This window comes from Carassius carassius, chromosome 8 (genome assembly GCF_963082965.1).
Source record: "Carassius carassius chromosome 8, fCarCar2.1, whole genome shotgun sequence".
Classification (NCBI taxonomy): domain Eukaryota; kingdom Metazoa; phylum Chordata; class Actinopteri; order Cypriniformes; family Cyprinidae; genus Carassius; species Carassius carassius.
In genome coordinates this window covers 17,806,769-17,834,700 of record NC_081762.1, presented here as the reverse complement: position 1 = coordinate 17,834,700, position 27,932 = coordinate 17,806,769, and the positions used below count along the sequence as shown (strand labels likewise).

Sequence of the window (27,932 nt, the reverse complement as noted above, 5' to 3'; positions counted from 1 at the left end):
CGCTCCATCGCTCTCTCACCTTTGCAAAGGCTTGCCAACAACATAAACACTCAAGTCTATGATTGTGTCTATGCAGAATAATACTATAGCCTATATTTAATTTGCTTTTCACTTGATTTGATTGAATGCATATAATATAATATAATATAATATAATATAATATAATATAATATAATATAATATAATATAATATAATATAATATAATATAATATAATATAATATAATAACAGGCCTATACAATAGAAAGACAACCTTATAGCTTAATACGCAATGAAAGAAACAAAATTTGCGAGCAACAAACATAAAGTGAAATATCACCATAGGTGAAATATCATGAACATCACTCAGTGTGTAGCCTAGTTAGGACCCAAAAATTGTTTGTTTATTTATTTTCTTACCGTTTTTACTTTAGCCTTTGGCTACCTAAATTTTGGCAATTTTTTAGTCTCTCTCTCTCTCTCTCTCTCTCTCTCTCTCTCTCTCTCTCTCTCTCAATATAGCCTAGCTAAATGTACATAAAGTTTATTTTTTATTAATTAATTTGATTTCAGTTTTAGTAATTTTTAATTTTAGTAAACCAAGTTAAACTAAATAAAAATAATAAATGTTGAAGCTGCAACGATATATATATATAGGGGAAAAAGTTCAGTCAAGGTTTACTTTATGCCAAGTAAAGAAAAAAAAAAAAAATCCCGCGAAGACTCCAACATCAATCCAGGTGACGTAAATGATTTGTAGCTGTTTGCGTAATTGTTTTTGTTTATATTTGAAATTGAATACAATATTCAATCTAAACATTCCAAAGATCAAGACGCAAGCCACAAACAAAAAAAATCACGATAAGGAAAAGCTAAATTATATCTTTTTTTGTCTGGAGATAAATGTAAAATGGCTACAAGTCTGAGTGATAAGAAATCTAGAACAAAACCTCAGCGTTTGTGGGACGCATTAGGACCATTTCCCAGGTCAGTGTGGATACATCCCTGTACACCAGAAGACAGTCTGGACAGAGCCTGTGCTAGAGTATTGAAGCGCTCTGTTCTGGCCAGTAAGGGAATTTGGCCGCATCTACCTGAAAATGCGCATGTGTTTGCGGAAGATGGTGATACCCAGAGCTACAGAGGACATTGTGGCAGACTATTCACTCAGTGAGTTACCACAGAATATGGGTTTTTACTTTTGTGGTGTAGTGTGTTTGTGACAAATAAAAGAGTCTGACCAGACTGTGTCGGATTCAGCGTAAATACACAAAATATGCCAGCTCTGAGGTGGTTCTGATTCTGCCTTTCTTCTGTGTAAACACTGTTATTACGATAGAACAGTGTATAATATCATGCAATACAAAATGTATTGAAATTTACAGAAATAAATGTTATGAGAACATATTCCATATGAATAATGATATAATAATTTGAATAATGTGATAATATTCATAGAAACTAAAATTGAATGAAAACAATAATATAGAGATTCATATTTAGATATATTCACATACATATTTCTATATTACTAGATTCTTCTAAATATACACATTCACATTTACTAACTACATTTGAAGAGTTTATTAGCTTTTTTTTTCATTGTGCATTCCAATTAATCTCAATCAAATTGCAATTGCGTTATTTTGATTAATTAAAAATAACAAAACAAACAAACAAACAAAATCATCTTTGTAAAGGCACTTTAAGTGAGTTTTAAATCGGACTGATGGGCAAAGTTTTACCAACAAAGAAAGACGTAAAGTGCTTCTCTATTGTGTGAATTTACCGTATGCAAAATCTGGCCATGGCAGCCCATGCTAATAGATCTACCATCTGTCCCCGGTGGTCCATGGAAACACCTACCCCATCTATTTTAGGAAGACCATGTGGCAATGGGAAGATCTCCTCCCGGTGTTCATTTGTACCCCATTGCATGGTAGCAATAAGACAATCATGAAATATTCATACTTGGAGGCAAAATATGCCCAATTTACAGCAGTAACATGCAAATAAAAATTTTGGTTTGGTTAACATGTTTGGTTAATGGAGGGCTTGTTTACCTTTTTACATGAAACTATTCGGTACTTTTTTGTGCTCTTAATGCATACATCTTCACTAGTATCTACATTGGCCTGTGAATATTTTCCCAACAGTATAACTTGCATTCACAGTGCACAATGCATGCTTCTTTTTCAGGAGTGCAGGGCATCAAAAGTTGGACAAGGTCATGTTAATGACTCAGCATAACATGACCCAGACTCTTCTGCAGGGGCATGTTGATGCCACGAGTCCATGTTTTCCTGATGATAGATGCGGACGTGGTCATGAACCTGACAAGACCATAGAGATCATAAGCCAGGAGGAGGCTGACCGAGATAAAAATGAGGAGTTTCTTGAAGAAATTATACCTAAACAGCCCACAGGGAAAGCAGACATCCCTGAGGGCTTCTCAGATGAAGACTTTCCTCGTCTTCCACCTCTTTCCACACGGGTGGACAGACCCCCACAGCAAGTCCCCGTCAAAAGTGGCTCCTATAAAGCAACTGTCTTAAAAGGAAAACCAAACATCCAAATGGATGGTAGCAAACCACACAGGGCACAAAAACGAAATAAAAAAGAACATTCAAAAGTCACAGCTAAAACATCCCAAAAGATAGAAGCACAAACAGCCCAGGGCTTCATTGACCGACCTAGCTCCCCACAAACAGAAAGTGAATGCAGAGAGGAAGTTATGATGGAAGACCAAAGTTCATTGCCAAGATGTTCCCATCTACCTTTGTTTGCAGACTTCCAAATGGCAGATGAGAAGATAATACCTAAAGATCACACACTTAAAGGTACAGTAAATGTGATATTGACATTCCATAACATTTGCACCATGCTCATTTCTATTAATAATAAACTTTAACTCAAATCTAAATCTAAAACCTAATATGTATATATATATATATATATATATATATATACAGTACAGACCAAAAGTTTGGAAACATTACTAATTTTAATGTTTTTGAAAGAAGTTTCTTCTGCTCATCAAGCCTGCATTTATTTGATCAAAAATACTGAAAAAAGTAATATTGTGATATATTATTACAATTTAAAATAATTGTTTTTAAATTTATTATACTTTAAATTATCATTTATTCCTGTGATGCAAAGCTGAATTTTTAGGATCATTATCACATGATCCTTTATAAATCATTCTAATATGATGATTCATTTTCAACGCTGGAAACAGTTCTGCTGCTTAATATTTTTTCAGAACATGTGATACTTTTTTAGGATACTTTGATGAATAAAAAGTAAAAAAAAAAAAAAAAAAAAAAAAAACAAGCTATGTTTTTAAAATATCAATATTTTGTAATAACAATATACACTACTGGTCAGTAATTTGGGGTCAGTAATGTTTTTCTTTCTTCTTTTTAAATACAATACAATACTTTTATTCAGCAAGGATGTGTTAAATTGATAAAAAGTCATAGTAAATAAAATATATTATTAGAATTTTTTTTTTTTATTTTGAATAAATGCAGTTCTTTTTAACCTTTTATTCATCAAATATATTAGACAGCAGAACTGTTTCCAACACTCATAATAAATCAGAATATTAGAATGATTTCTAAATGATCATGTGATAGACTGGATGTTACATGTGACACTGAAGGCTGGAGTAATGATGCTGAAAATTCAGCTTTGCATCACAGGAATACTTTTTTTTTTTTTTTTAAAGTATATTCAAATAGAAAACTATAATTTTAAGTTGTAACAATATTTCACAATATTACAGTTTTTTCAGTATTTTTGATCAAATAAATGCAGGCTTGATGAGCAGAAGAAACATCTTTCAAAAACATTAAAACTAGTAATGTTTCCAAACTTTTGGTCTGTACTGTATATATATATATATATATATATATATATATACAACCCGAATTCCGGAAAAGTTGGGACGTTTTTTAAATTTTAATAAAATGAAAACTAAAAGACTTTCAAATCACATGAGCCAATATTTTATTCACAATAGAACATAGATAACATAGCAAATGTTTAAACTGAGAAAGTTTACAATTTTATGCACAAAATGAGCTCATTTCAATTTTGATTTCTGCTACAGGCCTCAAAATAGTTGGGACGGGGCATGTTTACCATGGTGTAGCATCTCCTTTTCTTTTCAAAACAGTTTGAAGACGTCTGGGCATTGAGGCTATGAGTTGCTGGAGTTTTGCTGTTGGAATTTGGTCCCATTCTTGCCTTATATAGATTTCCAGCTGCTGAAGAGTTTGTGGTCGTCTTTGACGTATTTTTCGTTTAATGATGCGCCAAATGTTCTCTATAGGTGAAAGATCTGGACTGCAGGCAGGCCAGGTTAGCACCCGGACTCTTCTACGACGAAGCCATGCTGTTGTTATAGCTGCAGTATGTGGTTTTGCATTGTCCTGCTGAAATAAACAAGGCCTTCCCTGAAATAGACGTTGTTTGGAGGGAAGCATATGTTGCTCTAAAACCTTTATATACCTTTCAGCATTCACAGAGCCTTCCAAAACATGCAAGCTGCCCATACCGTATGCACTTATGCACCCCCATACCATCAGAGATGCTGGCTTTTGAACTGAACGCTGATAACATGCTGGAAGGTCTCCCTCCTCTTTAGCCCGGAGGACACGGCATCCGTGATTTCCAACAAGAATGTCAAATTTGGACTCGTCTGACCATAAAACACTATTCCACTTTGAAATAGTCCATTTTAAATGAGCCTTGGCCCACAGGACACGACGGCGCTTCTGGACCATGTTCACATATGGCTTCCTTTTTGCATGATAGAGCTTTAGTTGGCATCTGCTGATGGCACGGCGGATTGTGTTTACCGACAGTGGTTTCTGAAAGTATTCCTGGGCCCATTTAGTAATGTCATTGACACAATCATGCCGATGAGTGATGCAGTGTCGTCTGAGAGCCCGAAGACCACGGGCATCCAATAAAGGTCTCCGGCCTTGTCCCTTACGCACAGAGATTTCTCCAGTTTCTCTGAATCTTTTGATGATGTTATGCACTGTAGATGATGAGATTTGCAAAGCCTTTGCAATTTGACGTTGAGGAACATTGTTTTTAAAGTTTTCCACAATTTTTTTACGCAGTCTTTCACAGATTGGAGAGCCTCTGCCCATCTTTACTTCTGAGAGACTCTGCTTCTCTAAGACAAAGCTTTTATAGCTAATCATGTTACAGACCTGATATCAATTAACTTAATTAATCACTAGATGTTCTCCCAGCTGAATCTTTTCAAAACTGCTTGCTTTTTTAGCCTTTTGTTGCCCCGTGCCAACTTTTTTGAGACCTGTAGCAGGCATTAAATTTTAAATGAGCTAATTAAGTGGATAAAAATGTAAAATTTCTCAGTTTAAACATTTGCTACGTTATCTATGTTCTATTGTGAATAAAATATTGGCTCATGTGATTTGAAATTCTTTTAGTTTTCATTTTATTAAAATTTAAAAAACGTCCCAACTTTTCCGGAATTCGGGTTGTATATATATATATATATATATATATATATATACACATATATATATATATGTATATATATTTATAAAATATCTCTGCATCACATTTTAAATTAAGCAGAACTGAAAGAAATGTATATACAATAACTGCACAGAGTATAATTTTTACTTTAAAAGTATACAGAAGCAAACTGGATAGATGTAAACTTGCTTTTCTAATTGGTGATCTGATCTACTTAATCATGTTAATTCAAAAACAGCATGTTAAAGAGCTAGCAAGGACAGCTTAGGTTGTTTCTGATACATTTCTAGAGAACAAGAAGACAAGTGTGATTGAGTAACTTATGTCTAGACACAATATTGCCAGTTTTATGCCAACAAAAAATTGCTTGATTTTTTATTTATCCCCCCCTGAGATTTTGTCAATAATGGCATACAGACAATATTTTTCAGAGAGTATTTTTATGCTGTTGCCGACTGGTTTGTCGTGTAATAGACAAATTAAAAAAATTAGATACTTTAAAAAATGCCAGTAGGTGGCGGCAAGTCTTAATGAGTAATTGAGTGATGATGATTCAAACGATTTGTTCAAATGACTGATTTATTCAGACATTGAATCATTCATTAAACTGATTAATTCAGTTATAAAGCACCACTGTATTGCTCAGACATGCAAAACAGCTAGCAGTGTACGTATTCAGTGTTTGCAGTGTTTACAATTGGAAATTGTCATTGACAAAAAGCAAAAAACTGTCAAATGTAGCTCAAAATGTTAAAGGGATAGTTCACCCAAAATTCAATTTCTGTCATGATTTAATCACCCTCATGCCGTTCCAAACCTGTATGAATTGCTTTCTTATGTTGAACATAAAGAACAAAAGAAGATATTTTGAAGATTGCTGGTAACCAAAGAGTTGGTGGTTCCCATTGACCTCCATAGTATTTATTTTTCCTACTATGGAAGGCAATGGCAACCACCAACTGTTTGATTACCAGCAATCTTCAAAATACATTATTTTATGTAGAAAGCAACTCATAGGTTTGGAACGACATGAGGGTGAGTAAATGATGACAGAATTTTCGTTTTTGGGTGAACTATCCCTTTAACTTGTTTACTTCGCTGTTTTGTAAATTCCATATGACATTGCTGATATCAATCATGCTGATATTCAGAAAAAAAAGAGCCATACTCCATAATGTCAGCTTGTATATTGTTGCCACCTACTGGTGTAAAAATATAACCTCTAGAAAGGCTCACTGAATATGCAAATTCACTCTCATGAACACTCAAACCAAGACATTTGCATGCCCACAACAGACATGAAGCACAAATCTGCAGTTGTTCTCTTTATAAACTGCTTTACTTAATGTATGTGTGAGTGTTTTCTTGGAAAAATACAGTGACTGAAGAATGAGTGGATACCACCAGAGTCATATCAACCCCATTCTAACTTATTGTACTGTGCAGCTGTGAGTTGTATATATTGCAAAATGACAAGTTTTTCAGTACAAGTAGTTTTCATCTTACAGACATAAACAGACATACTCATATTGGTATATTGTGTCTCGGTAGTTTATTCTAGGATAGCAATTATAGAAACACCATTTAAGGTAAGGGTTCCATAGTGATAACAATCAACCTCATGCTGTCATGTCGGTTTGGGAGTCTTTGGCAGTGACACTGCATGGCACTGATGTACGACTTGTATTAGCACAAAGGAAAAGTGTTGTTTTTGTTTGCGCGGAAGGCTTTGGATGGTGCTCAGTCAACGTTCTCCTCGGGGCACGAAAGGAGCTACTCAAACCCAAAAAGTCACTCATTATTTTGAAAATGAAAAAACATAAAGAAGAGAGCATTGGCCCAAATCAATATATCCATTTCCTCTTGGTAATGGAATCTGTTTGTAATAGCAGTCTAAACACAATCGATTTGCAATCTTCTTGTTTTTTTTTCTTTTCTTTTCTTTTCCTGCCATCTCTTTTTCTCTCTTTACTTCTGCCAGTGCTTTTACATCCTAAAGGCCAAAGGGTATGTGCAGATTTAGATCTAGATAGTGATTTGTGTATTATTGCATGACAAAACAAAACAAAACAAAACATTTGAATGTGTATTTTTTACATTAAAAAAGTATATATAGTATAAACACATACATTTTGCATTAATTAAAAAAAGTTACTCTTTGGGGACCAATAAAGATTTGATTTTTATTTATTTATTTATTTATTTATTTATTTATTTATTTATTATGCTAACCTTCACTAAAGCACTTAAAAAGGCATTAATGTTGTAAATTTTGTTGTGGTGATTTTTTGTTTCTTAACATGGCATATGGGATTGAAAATGGCATTTGGATTTGCTTAGTATTCACGATCCTCGTGTATTAATCCTGTCACCTGTTCTTCCTAAGGTGGAGACGTGGAGTTGGGAACGAGTGCAGATGGTGCCCACATGGCACAGACCCGGGCTGGTAGCGTTACTGGGAGCGTGCAGAATGCAGCTGGCCCTCTTGACAAGGCCAAATGCCATATATACCAAAAGGATGCTACTGTTGCAAAGACAAAGGCCACAGGTCCAGACTCTGGTGAAGATGATTCACTTACATTAATCCTGTCTCTCATTGTTCATTCTGTTTCTTTCTCAGTTTATTAAGTGTGTCCTCTGTGTTTGCAATTGCATACATGTCAGTGCCAGGAGAAATGGACAGGATCCAGACTTGGAACAGCAGTGGAAGGTGTCCCCTACAAAATGCCCAGTTATTTACAGGAACGGGTCATGACACGTGGTCACTGCCGGCCAACTGTTTCCTGTGGTTCCCTGCACCTGAGGTACACCACAAATTTGAGCATTTGCACTGCTGACTTTTACTACCCTGTAAAATAAATAAAATAATACAAAATAAATAAAAATAAATACATAAAAAAACAACAACACAGAACCTAGTGGAAAATATACGGAAATGTATTTGAAATTAATTTATTTCATGCTAAGTACTACAAATAAATTTGCATATTTATGTGCTTAGTAAAAAATATTCTGCAACTGTACTAAACTGGTATACTTAAAGTCTGCTAAATTGCAACAACTAATTTTGTACTTAATGCACTTTAATTGTGGGAAGTAGTGCTGAAGTTCAACTAAAGATACTGTATACTGAAGTATATTTGATTAAAGAGGAACAATTGCAAGTAAACTTCAGGTACTCTTTATCTTGCATTTAAAGACTGATATTATTCAAAGATCATACAATCCTTATCAATAGTTATATTAATACACATTTTTGTGGCATAATATTGAGAAATCTGCATTGTGCACAAGTAGTTCTCCAAATAAAGTTTAATTATAATTTTTGTATCGGTAAGTCTTGAGCGAAATGTCAGTAAATATGTTAATAGATTTGAAAGTATGAAATAAATGCATTTGAAATATATAGCTTTTTTACTAAGGCAACAACAGCAACAAAAACTGGCAGCTGTGGTTGCCAAAACAAGTATGTAAAAATACAGAAATCCTAAAAAACTGTAAACTTTATAGTTTAAAACAACAATTTACAATAAATTATTAATAATAATAATAATAATAATAATAATAATAAATACTGGTAAATCTACTTTTCTGCAGTATTAGCAAGGCCATGCTGGTATTAAAACTTTTAAAGTCTACTGACAACCACCATAATAACACAAATAACACATATCCAAGTTCATAACATGTAGTAAGGAAACTTACAGATAACCAATTAATAGATTTTTACTGTAGTATTGTAAAAGTTTTTTATGGTTAAAATTAAAATATGTTTTCCTATGTGCAATGGTTTTGTAAATGCATTGAATGTGGGATGACTTTACTGGACACATAATTCCATGACCTTCTTACTTCTCAGGGATGATAAGTTTCACAGAGGTGGCACAAAATTTAGCACAAGGACAGATTGAGGTGTCAATAGGTAACAAACAAAAAAAGGCCAATTAAACTGCCATATTTGATCCGAATTGTTGATTGAACATTTGTAGCAAGCAGTGATTTGTTTGGACTTTTAATTGATAGGTCATGCTTGTTATGATGATTATTATTAATATTATATGTTTATTCTATTTTTTCTCTCTCAAAATGTGATGACACATGTTGCTCGAGACAATGGTGATTTCTTTTTTAAAAGTTTTTTAAGAAACTTTTCTGCTTCGTGACCAGCCCAGAAGAGCATTTACATGAACAGCGTGCTTTAAAACCAGGCTGCGTGCTGTTGCTAGGCTACACAGGTTTCCTGTTCTTGGACAATTATATTTTTCATCTAGAGCTATCAGGGAAACCATTATTTCATTATATAGGCATAATTTTGGACTGGACAATCGTCCTTGTTGAATTTCCCAGTCTTAAATTATTTATTTGGTCGGAAGGGAAGATTTGCGATACTGTTGAAAATTCTGAAGTGAAACTGCTTCGGTCTCTCGGCTGCTGTTCTCCTATTTAGTTATAGCACAGAGGGACGACTGAAAAGGTATAAGAATGAGATATAAAAAGAACAGTTGAATAAGTTCTATTTTTCAACTTCTTAATTATGTGTTGACTATCAGGCAGATGAGGAAGTATATCATTACCTTGTTGAAATGTTCGTCAAGATGTTGCTAAGCGACATTAACTGCCAAAAACTGAAAAAAAAGATATGATTATTGATAGCACTGTACAAACAGAGTTCATTGTGCTGTTTTGTCTTAAAGCTCACAAAAAATGATAATTTGATGAAAATTGACTTCTTTACCAATCAAAGTAGATGCCATTTATTCATCACATGAACAGATCTGGAGAAATTGTGCTGTGCGCCAATGCCCAAGAAGAAGCAACACTCCTCGTCGAGTGTGCTCTCAACCTGAGTGGGCACGGCACACCTTAGGTTGGATATGCCAATACGATGGCATCCACTATCCAGTGGGCCAACCTCTGCTTGGAGACATCCTTTCTCTTCGGCTGGTCTCCATAACAGAAGACCTGCTTTAAAGTCCTAAAGCTCTGCGTACAGTCCACCTATAGGCATAAAGCGAGAAAAACTTTGTCACAAACCTTTTCAGACAAACCTATGTCAAAAAATGCTGCAGTGATGTCTTTCTATCTTCCAAAACAGAAGACCATAATGACCTGATAGAAAGATATTAAATTGGAGACAAAAACAAAGCAGTTCTCATTTGCAGATCAGTTTTGTTCCTATTCATATTTATTCACTATATAGTCTTTAAACATTGCACAGACACTAGCTAATTTTTAAAATGTGTGTAAAAGTGTGCATAAGTTGTAATTGCATAATATTTCTATGGCACAGTTCTCATAAATATGTTCTCTTTTGAAAAACTGCACTGTTTACTACACTATACTTTTATCATCTCTCCAGTTTGAATAACCCTAACAGGGCAAAATGAAGATATGATGTGCATAAAACATTTACATTAGCATTAGTATTCAGTTCTAGTCAGCAGATGTTATATTGTACGTAAATGTTTAATGTCATCACTTGGATGGCCATGGATGGCCACCCTTGGGTTTGGTTTGAATTTTTATTACACTCAAAACAAAACAGTGTTTCTTCTTCTTTTTTAATACTCTAAATGGATTGTTAATGAACTGCCATACAAATTGTTTATTTTTATACCTTTTTTTCATTATGCACCAGCTTTCAAAGAAGCCTCTTGACAGCTCTTTCTTGAAACAGGTTCAAAATACATCGTTGTTAGCATTGGACTTTTGATCTATTTCAGTGTATTTTTACATCTGCTTAATATATGATGAAGCTATCAGTATAACACTTAAATAACCCAGTTCCAACATTTATTTATGTACCAAGCAAAGCAGCTTCTTCAAACACGTCACAGTGTCCATGTTCCAAACAAGGCATCCAAATATCTCTATCTGCTGTTATATTGGCATTTTCCTGGCTCTACTCATTGGCCATTGATTTTACTCTCCTGTTCTATAATCTTATGCACTTAGTAATTTATCTTCCTCTTGATTTTCCGCGCTGTAATCAAACTGTCTTCACTTTGCTTCTTTCAATCCTGCCATATTACATAACACTCCTTCCTTGCTTTGCATTTGTATGCATTTGCATTGCATTGGCACTGGTCACGGTTGAATACTCAATGCAGAAAAGGAAAAATCATTCATAAAAATTTATTTTAAAACACAGCAGGTTTCTTAAAAAAATATTCTCTTTGTATTTTTGTTGGTTTCATATGAGTTCTAAAACTTTTACATATTTATGTCTTTAATAAAAATACCCTACAATTGTTGTTTTAGTATACTAAACTGATACTTAAAGTTTACTAAATTGGAACAACTAATTTTGTACTTAATGCAAATTAAGTGAAGTGACATTCAGCCAAAATGTCACTTAATTGTCCAAAAATGCTGAAGTCCAACTAAATATATACTGAGGTATATTTGCTTGTGCAAAAGTGGGACTATTGCAAGTACTGTATACTTCAGGTACACTTTAAATATCTTTCATTCGAAGACTGATATTATTAAAAGATAATACTCTCCTTATCAATATTGACATTAAAACAAATTTTAGGCTTAATATTATGAAATGTGCATTGTGCACAATTAGTACTCCAAATAAAGAATGATAATTAATATATATACACTTTTTCACTAGTACCTTTAAAAATAGTTTAAATTAATCTTAGACTAAACCAGGATTAGGCCATAGATTGATTAGGAAATTTAAGTAATTTTTATAAACGTGCTTTAGAGGGAAACCTTTCAGGTGTCCATCTTGAGACAAAACAAAGGTACTGATTGATATATTTTAAGATCAGTCAGTCAAGTTTATTTTAGTTGAAACATCTCAGATTTACATTTTAGTCTGGGACTAATAAGCCTTGTCTGTGAAACCGGGGGTTTAAAAGTCATGTGGAGTAACCAAGTAAAAGTGTTGCAACCAATAAATCTAGGTATCACATATTTTCTATTTATCTAGAAAATATTAACGTGTTTCTTAATAATATAATTATATATATATATATATATATATATATATATATATATATATATATATATATATATATATAAAAAGATTTGTATTTTTTTAAAATGTCAAATAATCATTCATTAATTCACATAAAACTTTTGGGCAACCGATCTCATATGATTTCACAACCTGAACCAGCCTTGTCATAAAAAGGTGTAATGATCTAATATTTAAAGACACATATTGATCTTGACATTGTATATAATCAAGAAATACTACATGCTTAATCAGGTTTCTGTTTCAAGAATTTCATACCTTTATTGAGAATGATTTGTGTCATTATTGTTACATTTTAACTAAATATCTCCCAATAATATCAAAACATTAATATGTTAAATGTAATTTATTAAAACTTCATTATTTGTATGAATTTCTTTAAATGTGTTTTGGCATATCACCAAAAACTGATGTCACCTATTTGAATGTTTTATTAGGCAGGTGGCTGATATGCTATGTCTTACCTGTGTGTCAAATACAAAGTTACACTGTATTCCTTAAATACTCTGCTGTCACGCAAACAGTTTCTTAATGTGTCAAGCCCTTCACAACCTTACATTGCGGAACAATGGTCACAGATGTAAGGATGAATAGATGTGGAAGACAGAAGTGAAGGGCAGACAGATGAGCATTAGGGATGCGTGTGTGCGCGAGGGTTCGCATCACGGTAACGGCTGACGATCATGTAGCCAGTGCTGCGAGGGGAACTAATTGAATATGGGAGATGCTATTTGTATGACTGTCTCTGGTGATGGATGCCCCTCATAAGAGCCCTGAAATTCAAGATCATTCTTCAATCTTCAATCTTCAGTTATCTGCACTTGCTTCCTCTTTCATTCCCCACAAGTGGTTTGTACCATTTGTTTTCACTCTCCCTTCATCATACTTCGCGTTTTATCATGTAATCAATAATCACATGTCAATGACATGACTGGAACATGGCCGCTTGTTTATGTCTTCAAACGGCATGCAAGGGTGCAATGAGGGCAAAAGGGGCTTATTAGCAATGCATTATGGGAAGTCTGCCCAGAGGATGCAATAATTGTGGACACCTCTGCACCCCTAAGCACCTGCGGAGGTGTGTATGAGCGGCTAAGTCGTGGCCTTGGAGGCCGGTGGCTGTCTGAATGAATCAGCACTTTGCAGTAATCTGGCGGTATAATTTAGTGAGGCATTTGGCTCAGCCGATAGTAGTTAAGTCATGCTGGTTATTGTGAATTATGAACCCCTTTCTTTGACTCGCACCCAGCCATTTGTATTCATAATTTGCATTCATTCATCACACTTTAAACTTTGTGGGCTGTGTAAGTACTTTAGGTGTGTGTGTTACTGAGAGTCTCTGTTGGTGTGTATGTGACTGTAGACATGCTTTATAAAGATATAGGATCTGTGTGTAAAAGGAGGTGAATGGAAAATTGGGGTAAAAGTTATTTGGACACTAGTACAAGATAATCTTATCAAGTTCAATCCTTGTGACAAATTTTAATAGATTTCTAAGTGCATTTAACTACTTAAAGTTTTGGCCCTGAGTACAATACAGTGTCTTAAAACAAAATTTTCAATATTATGGAATTATTTTGTAATTATAGGTATGTATGGTTGTGATAAAAAATTTACATACACTTTTATTTTTTTGAACATAAGAGGGATCATAAGAAATGCATGTTGTTTTTTATTTGGACTGACCTGAATAAGATATTTCACATAAAATGCATAGTTCACAAGAGAAAATAATAGCTGAATTTCCAAAAAAATTAATCTGTTCAAAAGTTTAAATATACTTTATTGTTAATGCTGTATTGTTACCTGAATGATCCTCAGTTGTGTGTTTTGTTTTGTTTAGAGATAGTTGTTCATGAATTGTTCATTGTTTATCCTGAACAGTTAAACTGTCTTCTGTTCTTCAGAAATAAATCCTTCTGGTCCCACAAATGCCTTGGTTTTCCAGCATCTTTGGCATATTTGAACCTTTTCTAACAATGACTGTATCATTTTGAGATCCATATTTTCACACTGAGGACAACTCAGGGACTCATACCCAACTATTAGAAAAGGTTCAAATGGTCACTGATGGAAATGGCTCCAGAAGGAAAAACAATGCATTAAGAGCCTGGAGTTAAAAACTTTTTTGAATTTGAAAATCAGGGTAAGTTGAACTTATTTTGTTTTCTGAGAAATAAAAAAAAATACTATGCATTTTGTATGATCTCTCTTATTTTGAAAAAAATTATTAACATTTTGTAAAGTGTATGTAAGATTTTGACCACAAGTGTATGTATGCATGAATGTATTTATTAAAATAAAATCCCAATATATCTCAAATTATTATATTTAATAGCAATCTGTACTGATGGTGGTGGAAATGTCGTTTTAAACTCTCTTTTTTTGGCATAAAATGTAAATAAAATAAATAAAAGAAGTGATATTTACCATTAACCATGACTTTTCTTCAAAGAAATATATTTATTTATTTATTTATGCATGCATGAATGTATGTATGTATTTATATATATTTTTTCGCCTCAATCATTTTTAACTTAAAAAATTTTTTAAAAGTTTGTTATCCTGGGTATACAGGTCCACACAAGTACACACAAGTATAAAGGATAAAGAATAAAATAATACAGGAAATTTGAAAAGATGCATAAATGAAGGTATGATTAGCTTGTAAGACTGTTTTAATGTGACCTATATATATATATATATATATAAAATAAAAATTGTATTAGAAAAACCAACCCTTGAAAAAACAAAAATAAATAAATAAATCGTTGATGGTTGTCAAGGGAGATGGAAACAATCTGTGCCTCCCTATTCAAGAAGAACATGATAACGACTCCATATAAGGCTATGAAGCGTAGCAGTGCATAACAGGCTAGCAATCATTCCCTTCTCTTAATACAATTCCAAGACTGCAGAATGGTTGAGCCTGAAAGGTTGTATCTCTGAAATGTCAATTAAATTGCACACGTTTTCAACAGTTATAGGTAAACAAAGATTTAACTCAAAATTTGATTTCACATTACTCTTTTAAGGTAAAATAAATATGTTAGCATGTTAATATGTTAGCTTTTCAGTGCCTCTGAACTAATTTAAAATGGTTTAGATTTTGTGCAGGGTGAACCCGGAGTGTCTGTGGAGTAACAGCTGAAGTGTTAGATGCTCTAACAACAAGAAGGAAATGTATTACCTCAGTGACACTGTCACATTCATGTGAATACAATATATGGCACTGATGATATTTATGAGATAGGGGAACTAAAAGGGGAAGTATAGGCTGCTTTAGATCGAGCCGCTTTGATGTTGTGTCACGACTGTGAATCTGGGGTTTATACATCTGAGGTGCAAAGAAAAAAAGAAAATGAACATCCTCTCTCGCATAGATGGGAAACAGAGAAGAAGGTTATCTTCTTTTTATGCTTAATTTACTGAAACAGTGACATTGTTTAGAAAAAAAGATGGAAATTGGAAGAGATTGCTTCAGAGAGTAGTTTGAAGAGCTTTGTTTGATGTAAATATCACATGCTGTTTTTTATTATTTATTTATTTTTTATTGTTACTCAAACCAGACGAAATCCAAAACAACACTGCAATGTTTCATGTCTACTAAAAATTGACCATTCATTTAACACTCATATTCTGTGTGAGCCCAATGTCATTTAATAGCTCCAAAATATTTAACATTGATGAATCATGTTAATATTAAATCACTTTTCCAAATCTTATAAGACCTAATTATGAACAAAATTTGATAACATGCATCCCACATTCAACATTACTTTGGGGCCAATAAGACCTCTGATATGAATAAATGCAATTAATGCTTTACTATTTTCTGACCAGTGTCCACTCAATTATTTCAAATATTATTGTAAGTTATTTATTTTCATTTATAGATTATTTGTATTTTACATACTTTATTTTGATTAGTCAGCAGTGCCATCCATTTTCCATATTTTATTATATATATATATATTAGGGGTGTAACGGTACGTGTATTCGTACCGGACCGTTTCGGTACAGGGCTTTCGGTACGGTGCACGTGTGTACTGAATGACCGAATGCAATATTTTGTGTGCGGAACATAGGTACATTTTCGTGTTTCCAAACGTACATATTAAGTGGCGGAAGTCTCCGTGTTCAGCGCAAATCCCGCCCTGCAGCTGATTCTAAGGCCGGTGACACACTGGCTGCGTGGCGTGAGCGTGGCGTTTCTGCTGCGTGTCAGTTGCATGACAGCTGCTTAGTGTTTTCTGTGTCTTTACACACCAGAATCGTGCCTGACGCGGCGCTGGCGTGCTGCTGCTACTGTAGGTGACATAGAGGGAGGCTGCCGACAGACCAGGATCTTGTCTTCACGACAACAATATCTATACTTCATGTTGAGCATAAATATAAAGCCTACTGATAAAGGACACCGTCAACAGTATTGACGGCAAAATAGACTATGTTTGACAGGTGCAATATGCCAGTGTGTCACCGGCCTAAGGTTTTCAAAAGGCATCACACGAGTGTGAACATCACTACAACTAGGGAAAAAAACGATTGTAATTCAAACGCAGCTCCCGTCGGAATTTATACAGACCTTTGCTCTTAATTCTGATCGGTCCAACACAATAACGAAATCTGAGCAGGTCTAAAAACTGAAACTGTTGATGCTGCACTTTACACTTTGGAAAAGTTATATATATATTTTAAATATGTGCAGGCCTACAAGCTGGGATTGGTAATGCTGCACTGTAATCATAGTTATTTATTTATATTTTTCATTATATTTTATGATATGACATTGGTTTGAGACTGAGAGTATTTTATTTAGTGGAGAACTTTGCAGCAGTATTTTATTTCTTATTCTTTTTTATTTTAAATATATTTTTTATATTACATATTTAAAAAGTAAACAGACTGTAAACAAATTGTTAAAAAAAGTTTATAGTAATAAACAACCTGCAGTTTAATTGTAATGAACCAGAACTCGACATGGGATCCATAATGCAGGCTTTATTGTAAAGACTCATAGTCGTACAGGCAATGGTCAGAACCAGCAATAGCCACCTAGCCTGAGATGGCGTCCCTGCCGCGTGGGCAATGGCGGATGCCTCCGGCGTTGGTGTGGCCGCGGGAGTGGTATGGAGATTCTGGACGGCCTTGACAAGTTCTTCCGTGATAGAGGTTAGTCAATTCAGCTGGAACTGATTTGCCGCAATCTGACTGGCTTGAGCCGCCATGGTGTTATGAAGACCTTCAAAAGCCGCTGGATCTCGTGTTGGCGAAGTCTTCTGTAATGAACCAGAACTCGACATGGGATCCATAATGCAGGCTTTATTGTAAAGACTCGTAGTCGTACAGGCAATGGTCAGAACCAGCAATATCAACAGCGTGGGAAGAACAGAGAATCAAAATCCAGTAACAAGCAAGGGGTCGGTAGGTAGGCAGCAAAGGTACGTAGGGGATATCAAGCAGGATCGGTAACAGGAAATCAAACACGGGTAATAACGCTCAGAAATGACAGACACAGCAAATCAAGACTTCGCATTTGAACTCTTGTGGAAGTCCAGCTTATATGCACAGTCCTGATGAGTGGCACCTGTGCAGGTGATCAGAGTCCAAGGACGGGGCTTATGGGAAATGTAGTGTCGTCAGTGTAAGTGAATAAATGGATGCGTGTGTGTCAATATTCAGGTGAGGGTGCACTCTGCTGGCCAGCAGAGGGAATCACGGGGTTCGTCTCCGTGACAGAGCCCCCCCCCCCCCCCCCCCCCCTTGCGAGCGACTCCTGGCACGAGGAGGCACACAACGTTGGGGTCCACCAAGGGGGCGAGGGGACGGTATTTCAGGGTGTGAGCGATGAAACTCATCGATAAGATTGGGGTCTAGAATATCCTCAGAGTTTACCCAAGAGCATTCCTCTGGACCGTACCCCTCCCAGTCGACCAGATATTGTAGAATTTTTCCCGGACGTCTGGAATCGAGTAATTCCTGGACTTGGTAAGCCTCCTCGCCCTCTATGATGATGGGTTGAGGGGCCTGTGCATGGGACCTTCCCTCTCCCTCGTCTCTGGGACCAGCAGCGGGCTTGAGCAGGGATACATGAAAGGTAGAAGAAATACGATATGTGTTAGGAAGTGCCAACCGGAAGGAAACTGGAGTTATTTGTCTAGTGATTTGGAATGGACCCACGTACCTTGGACTCAGTTTGCGGCAAGGAAGCCGGAGACGGAGATCCTGTGTTGATAGCCACACCCATTGACCTGGCTGGTAGTTGTGACCTGGGCGCCTTCTGCGGTCCGCTTGCTCCTTCTGTCTCCTAACAGCGCGTTGCAGGTGAACATGGGCCCTATTCCACACCTCCTCACTGCGTGCCATCCAATCGTTTACAGCTGGTACGTCCGTTGGATCCCCTGACCATGGGAACATTGATGGTTGGAACCCCAGTACACATTTAAAGGGAGTCAGACCGGTAGATGGTTTAATAAGGGAGTTCTGTGCGTATTCTGCCCGGAGTAAGTATCGAGCCCAATCATCCTGATTCTGGTTGCAATAAGCTCCGAGGAAGCGGTTCAGCTCTTGATTGAGTCTCTCTACCTGTCCGTTTGCTTGGGGATGATACCCAGAGGTGAGGCTGACATTAACATTCAGGGCTTTGAAGAAGGCTGACCATAATTGAGAGGTGAATTGAGGTCCTCGGTCTGACACAATGTCCTCGGGTAGGCCATACAATCGGAAGACCCAGTTGCATAGCTGTTCTGCCGTCTGTAGAGCGGTAGGTAGTTTGGGTAATGGAATGAGTCTACAAGCCTAGGAGAATCAGGCTATGATGTTGAGTATGGTAGTATAATCCTGTGAACTGGGAAGATCCGTAATAAAGTCAATAGCAATGTGAGACCAGGGTCGTTGAGGAATGGGTAGTGGTTGCAGGAGACCGGCGGGAGATTGCTTGGATGCCTTGTTCATACTACAGTTAATGCATTGTTGTATGTAATTAGCTGTGTCCTTGTGCAGTGATTCCCATCAGAAGCGGTTCTCGAGTTGATTGATGGTGGCGGTGATACCTGGGTGACTGGATGATGGATGGCAGTGAACTTGACTGATGACCTGGTTACGAAGGTGTTCAGGGACGAAGATTCTGTCAGCTGGGCAAGCCACTGGGTTCTTGTTTTGCTCCCTGTGTTGTTGGAGCAGGGTCATGATATCCCATTGAATGGGAGCAACCACTACATGAAATGGTAGGATGGGTTCTGTATCAGGTGGAATGTTCTCCTCCTCGAACTGACGTGAAAGAGCATCCGCCTTAGTGTTCTTGGAGCCGGGTCGGTAAGTTACGGAGAAGTCGAATCTAGTGAAGAATAGGGACCATCTAGCTTGACGGGGATTAAGGCGTTTGGCGGTGCGTAAGTACTCCAGGTTCTTGTGATCTGTTAGTACGGTAAACGGATGTGTGGCTCCCTCTAGCCAGTGCCTCCACTCCTTGAAGGCTGCTTTCATGGCAAGGAGTTCCCGAACCCCGACACTGTAGTTACGCTATGCAGAGTTGAGTTTCTTGGAATAGAAGGCACAGGGATGGAGTTTAGCGGCAGGATCTGGGCGTTGTGACAGGATAGCGCCGATACCTGTGTTAGATGCATCCACCTCTACAATGAAAGGTAATGAGGGTTCAGGGTGACAGAGGGTGGGTTACTGAATCATTGTTTCAGGGTTAGGAAAGCTTTGTTGGTTGATTCTGGCCATTGTAATCGTTGAGTTCCTCTTTTGACCAGTGAGGTAAGCGGAGCGACCACAGTACTGAAGTTCCTAATGAATCTCCTATAGAAATTAGCAAATCCCAGAAATCGTTGCAATTCCTTGAGGGTTGTGGGTTCAGGCCAGTTAAGCACGGCGTTGACCTTCCTCTCGTCCATGGCTACCCCTCCGGGACTGATTATGTATCCTAGGAATGTGGTGGAGGTGGTATGGAATTCGCACTTCTCAGCCTTGGCGTATAACTGGTATTGGATCAGGCATTGAAGAACTTCTCGGACGTGTCGTATATGTTCAGGAAGTGTGTTGGAGTAGATCAGGATATCATCAATGTATACGATCACAGATATGTTCAGCATATCTCTGAAGACCTCGTTAATGAATGACTGAAACACAGATGGACTATTGACCAGTCCGAACGGCATCACAAGATACTCATAGTGACCAGTGTTGGTGGAGAAGGCGGTCTTCCATTCATCCCCCTCTCTAATGCGGATGAGATTGTAGGCGCACCTCAGGTCCAGTTTGGTGTAGTATTGGGCGGTGCGGAGTTGTTCGAGGGCTGACGGAACCAACGGAAGTGGGTATCTGAATTTCACCGTCATCTCGTTTAGTCCACGATAATCGATGCAGGGGCGGAGACCACCATCCTTCTTTTCATGAAGAAGAACCCGGATGAAGCAGGAGATGTGGATGGTCTGATGAACCCCTTCTGGAGCTCCTCCTTGATATAATCTTTCATAGCGTCGGACTCAGGTTGAGACAATGGGAAGATGCGACCCTTTGGAGGAGAATGCCCAGGCAGAAGATCGATGGCACAGTCATATTTGCGGTGAGGAGGTAAGGTGTTAGCTTGTTCCTTACTGAAGGCCTCCATAAAATCAGCATATTCCTCTGGCAGATCGGGAATGGATTCTTGAGCGGGGGTAAGTGACACGGAACAGACAGGAATAGGTTTGACCAGAGAAAGACAGTTCTGTTGACAATACTTGCTCCACTTCACCACTTGACCCTCTCTCCAGGAAATCTGGGGGTTATGCAGACGTAGCCAGGGTTATCCCAGAATCACAGGTGTGTACGAGTGGGGCAGTTGCTGCGTTGATGGCCAGGTAATCCACAATACATGCATAATCTGTTGGAAATACGTCGATCTCTCTCCTCCGTAGACAGGTGGTACGTGTTAACTTGCATGGGTTCAGTAGGTTCATGAAATGGCATTGATGCTGGGTGATCAGTGCGACGAGAGTTGGATTGCCAGGCACGTTGCAGATTATCAATGGAAATGGTCAATTCGATGAAGCTGTTGAGATCTCTGCCTCGTCTATGCATGCTAGTTCAGTTTTGCAGATCATAATTCAGTCCCTTGCAGAAGAGTACTTTTAATGTGTCGCTCACCCAGTTAGTTTTTGCTGCCAGAGTGCGAAATCGTAGAGCGTCATCCGCCGCCGTCATTCTGCCTTGTGATAACTCCAATAAGCGATCTCCAGCTCCCTTTCCCTCCTTAGGATGATCGAATACAGCCCGGAACTGTTGTAGGAAATCCTGAAAGGAGGTAAATGCAGATCCATCGGAACCCCATACGGCAGTAATCCATTCTAGTGCTTTCTCAGTCAATAATGAGCAGACAAAGGCGATCCTCCCAGTATCCGTAGTATACAGCGTAGGCTGTTGTTCCACAAACAGGGAGCATTGCAATAGAAATCCCTTACACTTGCTGTCCTCACCATTGTATTTATCCAGAAAAGCGAGATGGGGATTAGCCTGAGATGGCATCCCTGCCGCGTGGGCAATGGCGGATGCTTCCGGCGTTGGTGTGGCCGCGGGAGTGGTATGGAGATTCTGGACGGCCTTGAAAAGTTATTCCGTGATAGAGGTTAGTCGATTCAGCTGGAACTGATTGGCCGCAATCTGACTGGCCTGAGCCGCCATGGTGTTATGAAGACCTTCAAAAGCCGCTGGATCTCGTGTTGGCGAAGTCTTCTGTAATGAACCAGAACTCGACATGGGATCCATAATGCAGGCTTTATTGTAAAGACTCGTAGTCGTACAGGCAATGGTCAGAACCAGCAATATCAACAGCGTGGGAAGAACAGAGAATCAAAATCCAGTAACAAGCAAGGGGTCGGTAGGTAGGCAGCAAAGGTACGTAGGGGATATCAAGCAGGATCGGTAACAGGAAATCAAACACGGGTAATAACGCTCAGAAATGACAGACGCAGCAAATCAAGACTTCGCGTTTGAACTCTTGTGGAAGTCCAGCTTATATGCACAGTCCTGATGAGTGGCACCTGTGCAGGTGATCAGAGTCCAAGGACGGGGCTTATGGGAAATGTAGTGTCGTCAGTGTAAGTGAATAAATGGATGCGTGTGTCAATATTCAGGTGAGGGTGCTCTGGCCAGCAGAGGGAATCACGGGGTTCGTCTCCGTGACATTAATGTTTGCATTTCTTTCCCTTACTGTACCTAAAATGAACCGAACCGTGATTTTTGCGTACCGTTACACCTCTAATATATATATATATGAAATATATATATATAAATATATAAATACGTATATGAAAGGAAAATAAGAGTTTTAAGTTTTCTGTTTTAGAATTTCTTTTTAATTTTTTAAACTCTTTTAATGTATTTTTTAAAAATATGATAAAATAAAAAATACATGTACAAAATAATGTACACCTTTGATTGACAAATTATGCAAAACCTTTTACACATTAAAAAAATACTTTATATAAGCTAAAACTATCATTTAAAATCATAATCATAATCCTATAGTAAACCTTTTTTTTTTTACAGTAACATGCTTTAACTAAAATGTTACTAATTATGTACTTTTTAAAACTGATTAACTATGTTTTTTGTTTTGTTTTGTTTTTTAAGATGACATCACTGACTTTCATAATTGACATCTTCTGCTTATTTGTCATACAGGTGGACCCCTTGAATATGGTTGTCAACCCTCTATTTTCTTCCAATTTTCTGCCTCCCCCAATATTTGGCCTGAATCCATACTATATTGTGGGAGACTTTTCCCTGTGGCTTTATCAACATGGCAACTAGTAAGAATGCAGTTTCACACCAGTTGAGTTAACCTCCTATTGCTAGTAAAATTAACATTTAACTGCAGTGAATTAATGCCTCTTATTAAAACAAAAGCTCCAAAAATCTCCAATACAGTGTTTATACAGCCACATTTATCTATGGCATGTAATTATTTATTAATGTTTTGTGTTGTTTTCTTAATAATCACACTTTATTGATTGGAAGCTAAAGGTCAAAATGAGCGATTTTAATCAGAGCAGGCTAAGATAGAGATATGACCTGTATTATCCTGCTATATTAAGAGCTTACACGGATCACATTCAATAATATTCATGTCATTGCTGAACAGAGACCATAATTACAGGCATTGAAACCATAATGGGAAGGGTGAAGGTTTATGTCAAAAAAATCCCTCCAACTTATCCATAAATCACTGATTTAACAAGACATCTATTGTTTTGCACTGTTGTCTCTCCAACAGCAATACTACACACCTCTATTGTTGAACTACTGTTAATTCTCCATCTTATCTTACCCACAGTGTCAATTTTCCAGACAATGTAAATCCGTCAGCAGCGGGCAGACAGCGATTCACGTGCCTGGGGAATGGTGAGGTTGATTTCTCTGTTCTTTGAGGGGAAAATTGTAGCACGGTGTGCATCAGTGAGAAGGTGAGGTGAAGTGTGCTACATCATATTTCACAGGTCATCCGAGCTCCACAATGAAGCCCCCGCCAAGCAAAAATGCACACGGTGACGTTCGTAACCTTCCATTGTCTTTTTTAAAAGTGTGACTAGAGGCTAATTCCATTTGCGAGATGCGCGGCGTTGTGAATGACACATGTGATTATGTTGCTTTTAAAGCCTTTCAACTCAGCACTTATGCACTTGTCCAAGGTAAAAATTCGTAATTCTGCGTGTTCAGAGATGAAAGCCGTTTAAAACGCTTCGCCGCTGTGTTGCAATGGGCTTGCAATTAAAGATAATGGGATAACATTTTAAGGGAAACGTTGCAGATGTTGTGCCAAAAAGTGAGTCAAGTGAGTCAAAATCATAAAACTAAAACTAAAATTTACTGTAAAAAGCTATTAACCTGAAATTAAGCACTCACCAAAAAAGCTCCAGTTAGGTGCAAAACAAGTTACTTAATATCTCAACACACATTTGTAGAGAAAACAGCCTTTGTGCTCAAAAATGATTGTCATGGCCTTTGCTATATAGCGATTTTATCTCCACAGTTGCTTTGTCACTATTTTGTAGCAATCAAGGTTGACTCACCTGAGTACAGCAAGAATTACCTTTTTATCAATGATAGCTCACACGAATCCCTCAGTGTTTGGCTTGTCAAATACCATTCTTTCTTTGACATACAAAAAAAATAAAAAATGCTGTGTGTCTATAGAAGCTGAGTTCAGGCTGAACTTCAGAACTTTTCAGGCAGACTCCAGAGAGACCATCATGCTACAATACAGCGGGGAACCACAGAAGGAATTTTGACAAGGCCAAATCAGGATGAGACAAAAGTGAGATATATACCACAGAACTATAAGATGAAAGGAAAGCCGTTGTTTAACATCTTTATGGTTCATCTAGTGGTGCTGAATTGCTTCAGTAGGCTTCAATATACCGTACAGTATGTGGTCCTGATTATTACACCAGTGTGGAACACAAGAGCCTGTCTATTCTATCACTAGCAGTTTTATGATGAGTCACTAGCAATGATATTTCTACTTCTTCATGGCATCTGCTGCCATGTGCTGCATCTGTGATTTTTTACATTTTTGGGATGCATTATAAAGCTGTAAATGTCTTTTCAACAGGCAGCCATAGAATGAGAATGATTACACTGCCAACAATTAGTCACTGCTGATTATCTGCAATCAGTTAATTATTACAATAGCAGTAATGTTTGGCAGGATCAGGGCAGGCTCTTTGTCCTGAGACAGTGGGGGTAATGTTTCAGGTGCATGAGAATCAGGATCCTCTGTGCATACAGTATGAGCTGACAACTGGAGTCCTTAGGCACATCTTGCACTAACAGATTATGGCCCTAAAACCCAACTTTACTATGGGAATGCTTAAAATATTATAGCAAAACCCCCCGATTTAAAACTTGTTTTCACATACAAGAATCAAATTATTTTATTATTATTATTATTATTATTATTATTATTATTATTATTATATATTTGTCTCATAATAATACTAATATTTAAATCATAAAAGATATAAAATATACTAATTATAAAAGTATTTATTATTATTATTATTAGCATCATCAATATTATAATAATTGTAATTTAAAATATTATTATCATTAGTGAAACAATTAGTAGTATATACAGTATGTGACCCTGGACCACAAAACCAGCCATAAGAGTCAGTTTTCAACATCATGGAACATGATCTTTACTTAATATCCTAATGATTTTTAGCATTAAAAGAAAAATCAATAAATTTGACCCATAGAATGCATATGGGTCAGTTTTCGGAAAATTTTATTTATGCATCATCTGTAATTAGAATAAATAAGCTTTCCATTGATGTCTGATTTATTAGGATCGGACAATATTTGGCCTATTACCAATTATTATTATTATTATTATTATTATTATTATTATTATTATTATTATTATTATTATTATTATTATTATTAAAATTATTTATAAAGTATTTTATATTTTCTTTTCCTGTAAACTACCATCACTTCTGCAACAACAACTCACTTTTTGCCGGACGGGAGGCTCCAGAAACATGAACCCATGATATGGCCCTGATCAGGACTTAAAGTCACGTCACAATGGGAATCATTGTAGCATCTTTTCAGACTAAGTGCCCTTTTGGACTTTCTTTTTGAGTGTTTCTCTCTGAGCAAAAAATTTCATCATCATGCACACAAAAGCACACACCTGATCGCTCCATCTGCAGAGGGATGCTAATAACCCGGAGCGCAGATGCACACCAGAAAAGCGGCCGTGACGAACTGAGTATGCGATCAATCAATAATACAGCACCCTTGCAGTGCTGCTCAGATCGTCTTCTCCCTGCCCTCCAGTGTCTGAAATATTTAAAGCGCTTGACATCAAATGAATATATTAATTTTAATTGTGCACATATCAGCTCTCGATCGGTGAAAGCTGCAAGATCTTGTAAGGGACGCTTTTCTCTGCATCTCGGATGCATCTCAGAGGAAGTGTGTAAATAACACACACATACACCACATGTTGCTTTGGCTTCTTTAGGCTAGATGTCCATACTTCTAAATGAAACAAAGTTTACTTGCACTCCCCATGTTCTCATCCCATCTGGGACGGTTAGATTTTAGGAGCTTCCAGCTTTGTATAAATTAAATTCACAAACATAGAATTGCATCAGAACAAGCTAGGAAAAGTTTCACAACTTCATGAGCTACCCTCTCAAAATGCAGCTCAGAATGTGTGCATTTAATTTTTTTATTTAATTTTTTTTTATTATTATTATTTAACTGCCAAAAAATAAAAATAAAATAAAAAAGAAAAGGTATTTTTAAAATCCTTTAATTGTTTTCCTTTAATTGTATTTTATTTTTTTGTCATATGACTTTTTAATTAGACTTTCAGACTTTTGGACCTCACTTTATTTATTTATTTATTTTATTTATTTTTTTGAGAGATGCAACCAATTTTCATCAGAAGGTTTGACTAATCCATTTTCCCCTATAGCTAAAGTTTTCCAGACCTCTTAAAACAGAGGTTCCATCTATTTTAGGTGATTCACTTGGCAGTTAAATCTTGTGTTCCATCTATTGTGCCAAATAATTATTTAAAAGTAATTTCTTTAAACAGAAATGTGGTGCTTGAAGTAATTCTTCCATTTTTCTCATTGCAGTTCCTCCAGGGTTCACATCGGCAGATGCCTTCACATTGTTCTGACCACCTGTTTTGTTTGACTCTTTTTGTTGTTTTGGCTCATTTTACTGTTTCAGTTAATCATAAGTTGTCATGTACTCCATATTGTATATGGACAGTTTTAATAAAGCAGTTACCTCAGATAAAATGTGTTGTGTGAGCATGTAGGCTTTTCTATCTGAAGGCTGTAATTTGAGGGTCTGCCACATATACAATACAAAAAAGCCATTACATCAAGGTTATTCACTGGGAGGAAACAAGATGGAAATAAATCATAAACAGACATTGAAAAAAAAAGCATGTCAATAGCATGCTATTGTTATAGCAAGTTATATAATATGAATCTAAAGAGTTGGAATATAATGCATATTTCATCATGCTGATGAAATATTTAGGATGCATATGATTTGATATTCTCTTCCTGGGGTTTTTCCTGTCTACTTTCAATAAAGTCCCCCTCTAATTTTTGTTTTGTCATTTGTTTATATGTACAGTATGTCTTTGAGCAGTAGGTGTCCTGGATTATAAAAACGGAACATAAGATCTTTACCTGATGGTGCCAAAAAATATCACAGTCTACAATGTTGTTTACTAATATCAGCATAGATGTTAAGTCAATTTTGAATAACTTAAGATGTTAAACACAAAAATGGCCAGTTACTTGTTAACAAAAAAAAAAAAAAAAAACATATTACACAAACATCTACATGTCGGTCTCTTTTAAAGTGTCTAATGAATATGTAGGGTTTTTATTACCCAATTCGGTCA

The 27,932-nt window shown here is 36.7% G+C and overlaps 1 protein-coding gene across 3 annotated transcripts; it reads left to right on the top strand.

Moving 5' to 3' along the window:
- The first annotated feature begins 869 nt into the window (after nucleotides 1-869).
- Nucleotides 870-27,469, top strand: LOC132144735 (uncharacterized). Of its 3 annotated transcripts, none has more exons than XM_059555303.1 (7): nucleotides 870-1,149; nucleotides 2,179-2,819; nucleotides 7,892-8,053; nucleotides 8,170-8,309; nucleotides 23,168-23,295; nucleotides 23,820-23,887; nucleotides 27,145-27,469. In XM_059555303.1, the coding sequence occupies exons 1-7, from the start codon at nucleotides 890-892 to the stop codon at nucleotides 27,186-27,188; spliced, it is 1,443 nt and encodes a 480-aa protein (XP_059411286.1). In that variant the 5' UTR covers nucleotides 870-889; the 3' UTR covers nucleotides 27,189-27,469. The 3 variants fall into 3 exon arrangements, with proteins under 3 accessions (XP_059411286.1, XP_059411285.1, XP_059411288.1); XM_059555302.1 differs by having other exon boundaries at nucleotides 7,892-8,065; XM_059555305.1 differs by having other exon boundaries at nucleotides 7,892-8,065; nucleotides 23,820-23,949; nucleotides 27,145-27,217.
- The last annotated feature ends 463 nt before the right edge of the window (nucleotides 27,470-27,932 follow it).

Excerpts from the sequence above, each read along its gene's own strand:
- LOC132144735 (XM_059555302.1), top strand. The coding sequence starts at position 890 with ATGGCTACAAGTCTGAGTGATAAGAAATCTAGAACAAAACCTCAGCGT. Across the intron at positions 1,150-2,178 it reads TGTGGCAGACTATTCACTCA|GAGTGCAGGGCATCAAAAGT; the intron begins GTGAGTTACCAC and ends CTTCTTTTTCAG. Across the intron at positions 23,296-23,819 it reads CTTTATCAACATGGCAACTA|TGTCAATTTTCCAGACAATG; the intron begins GTAAGAATGCAG and ends TCTTACCCACAG.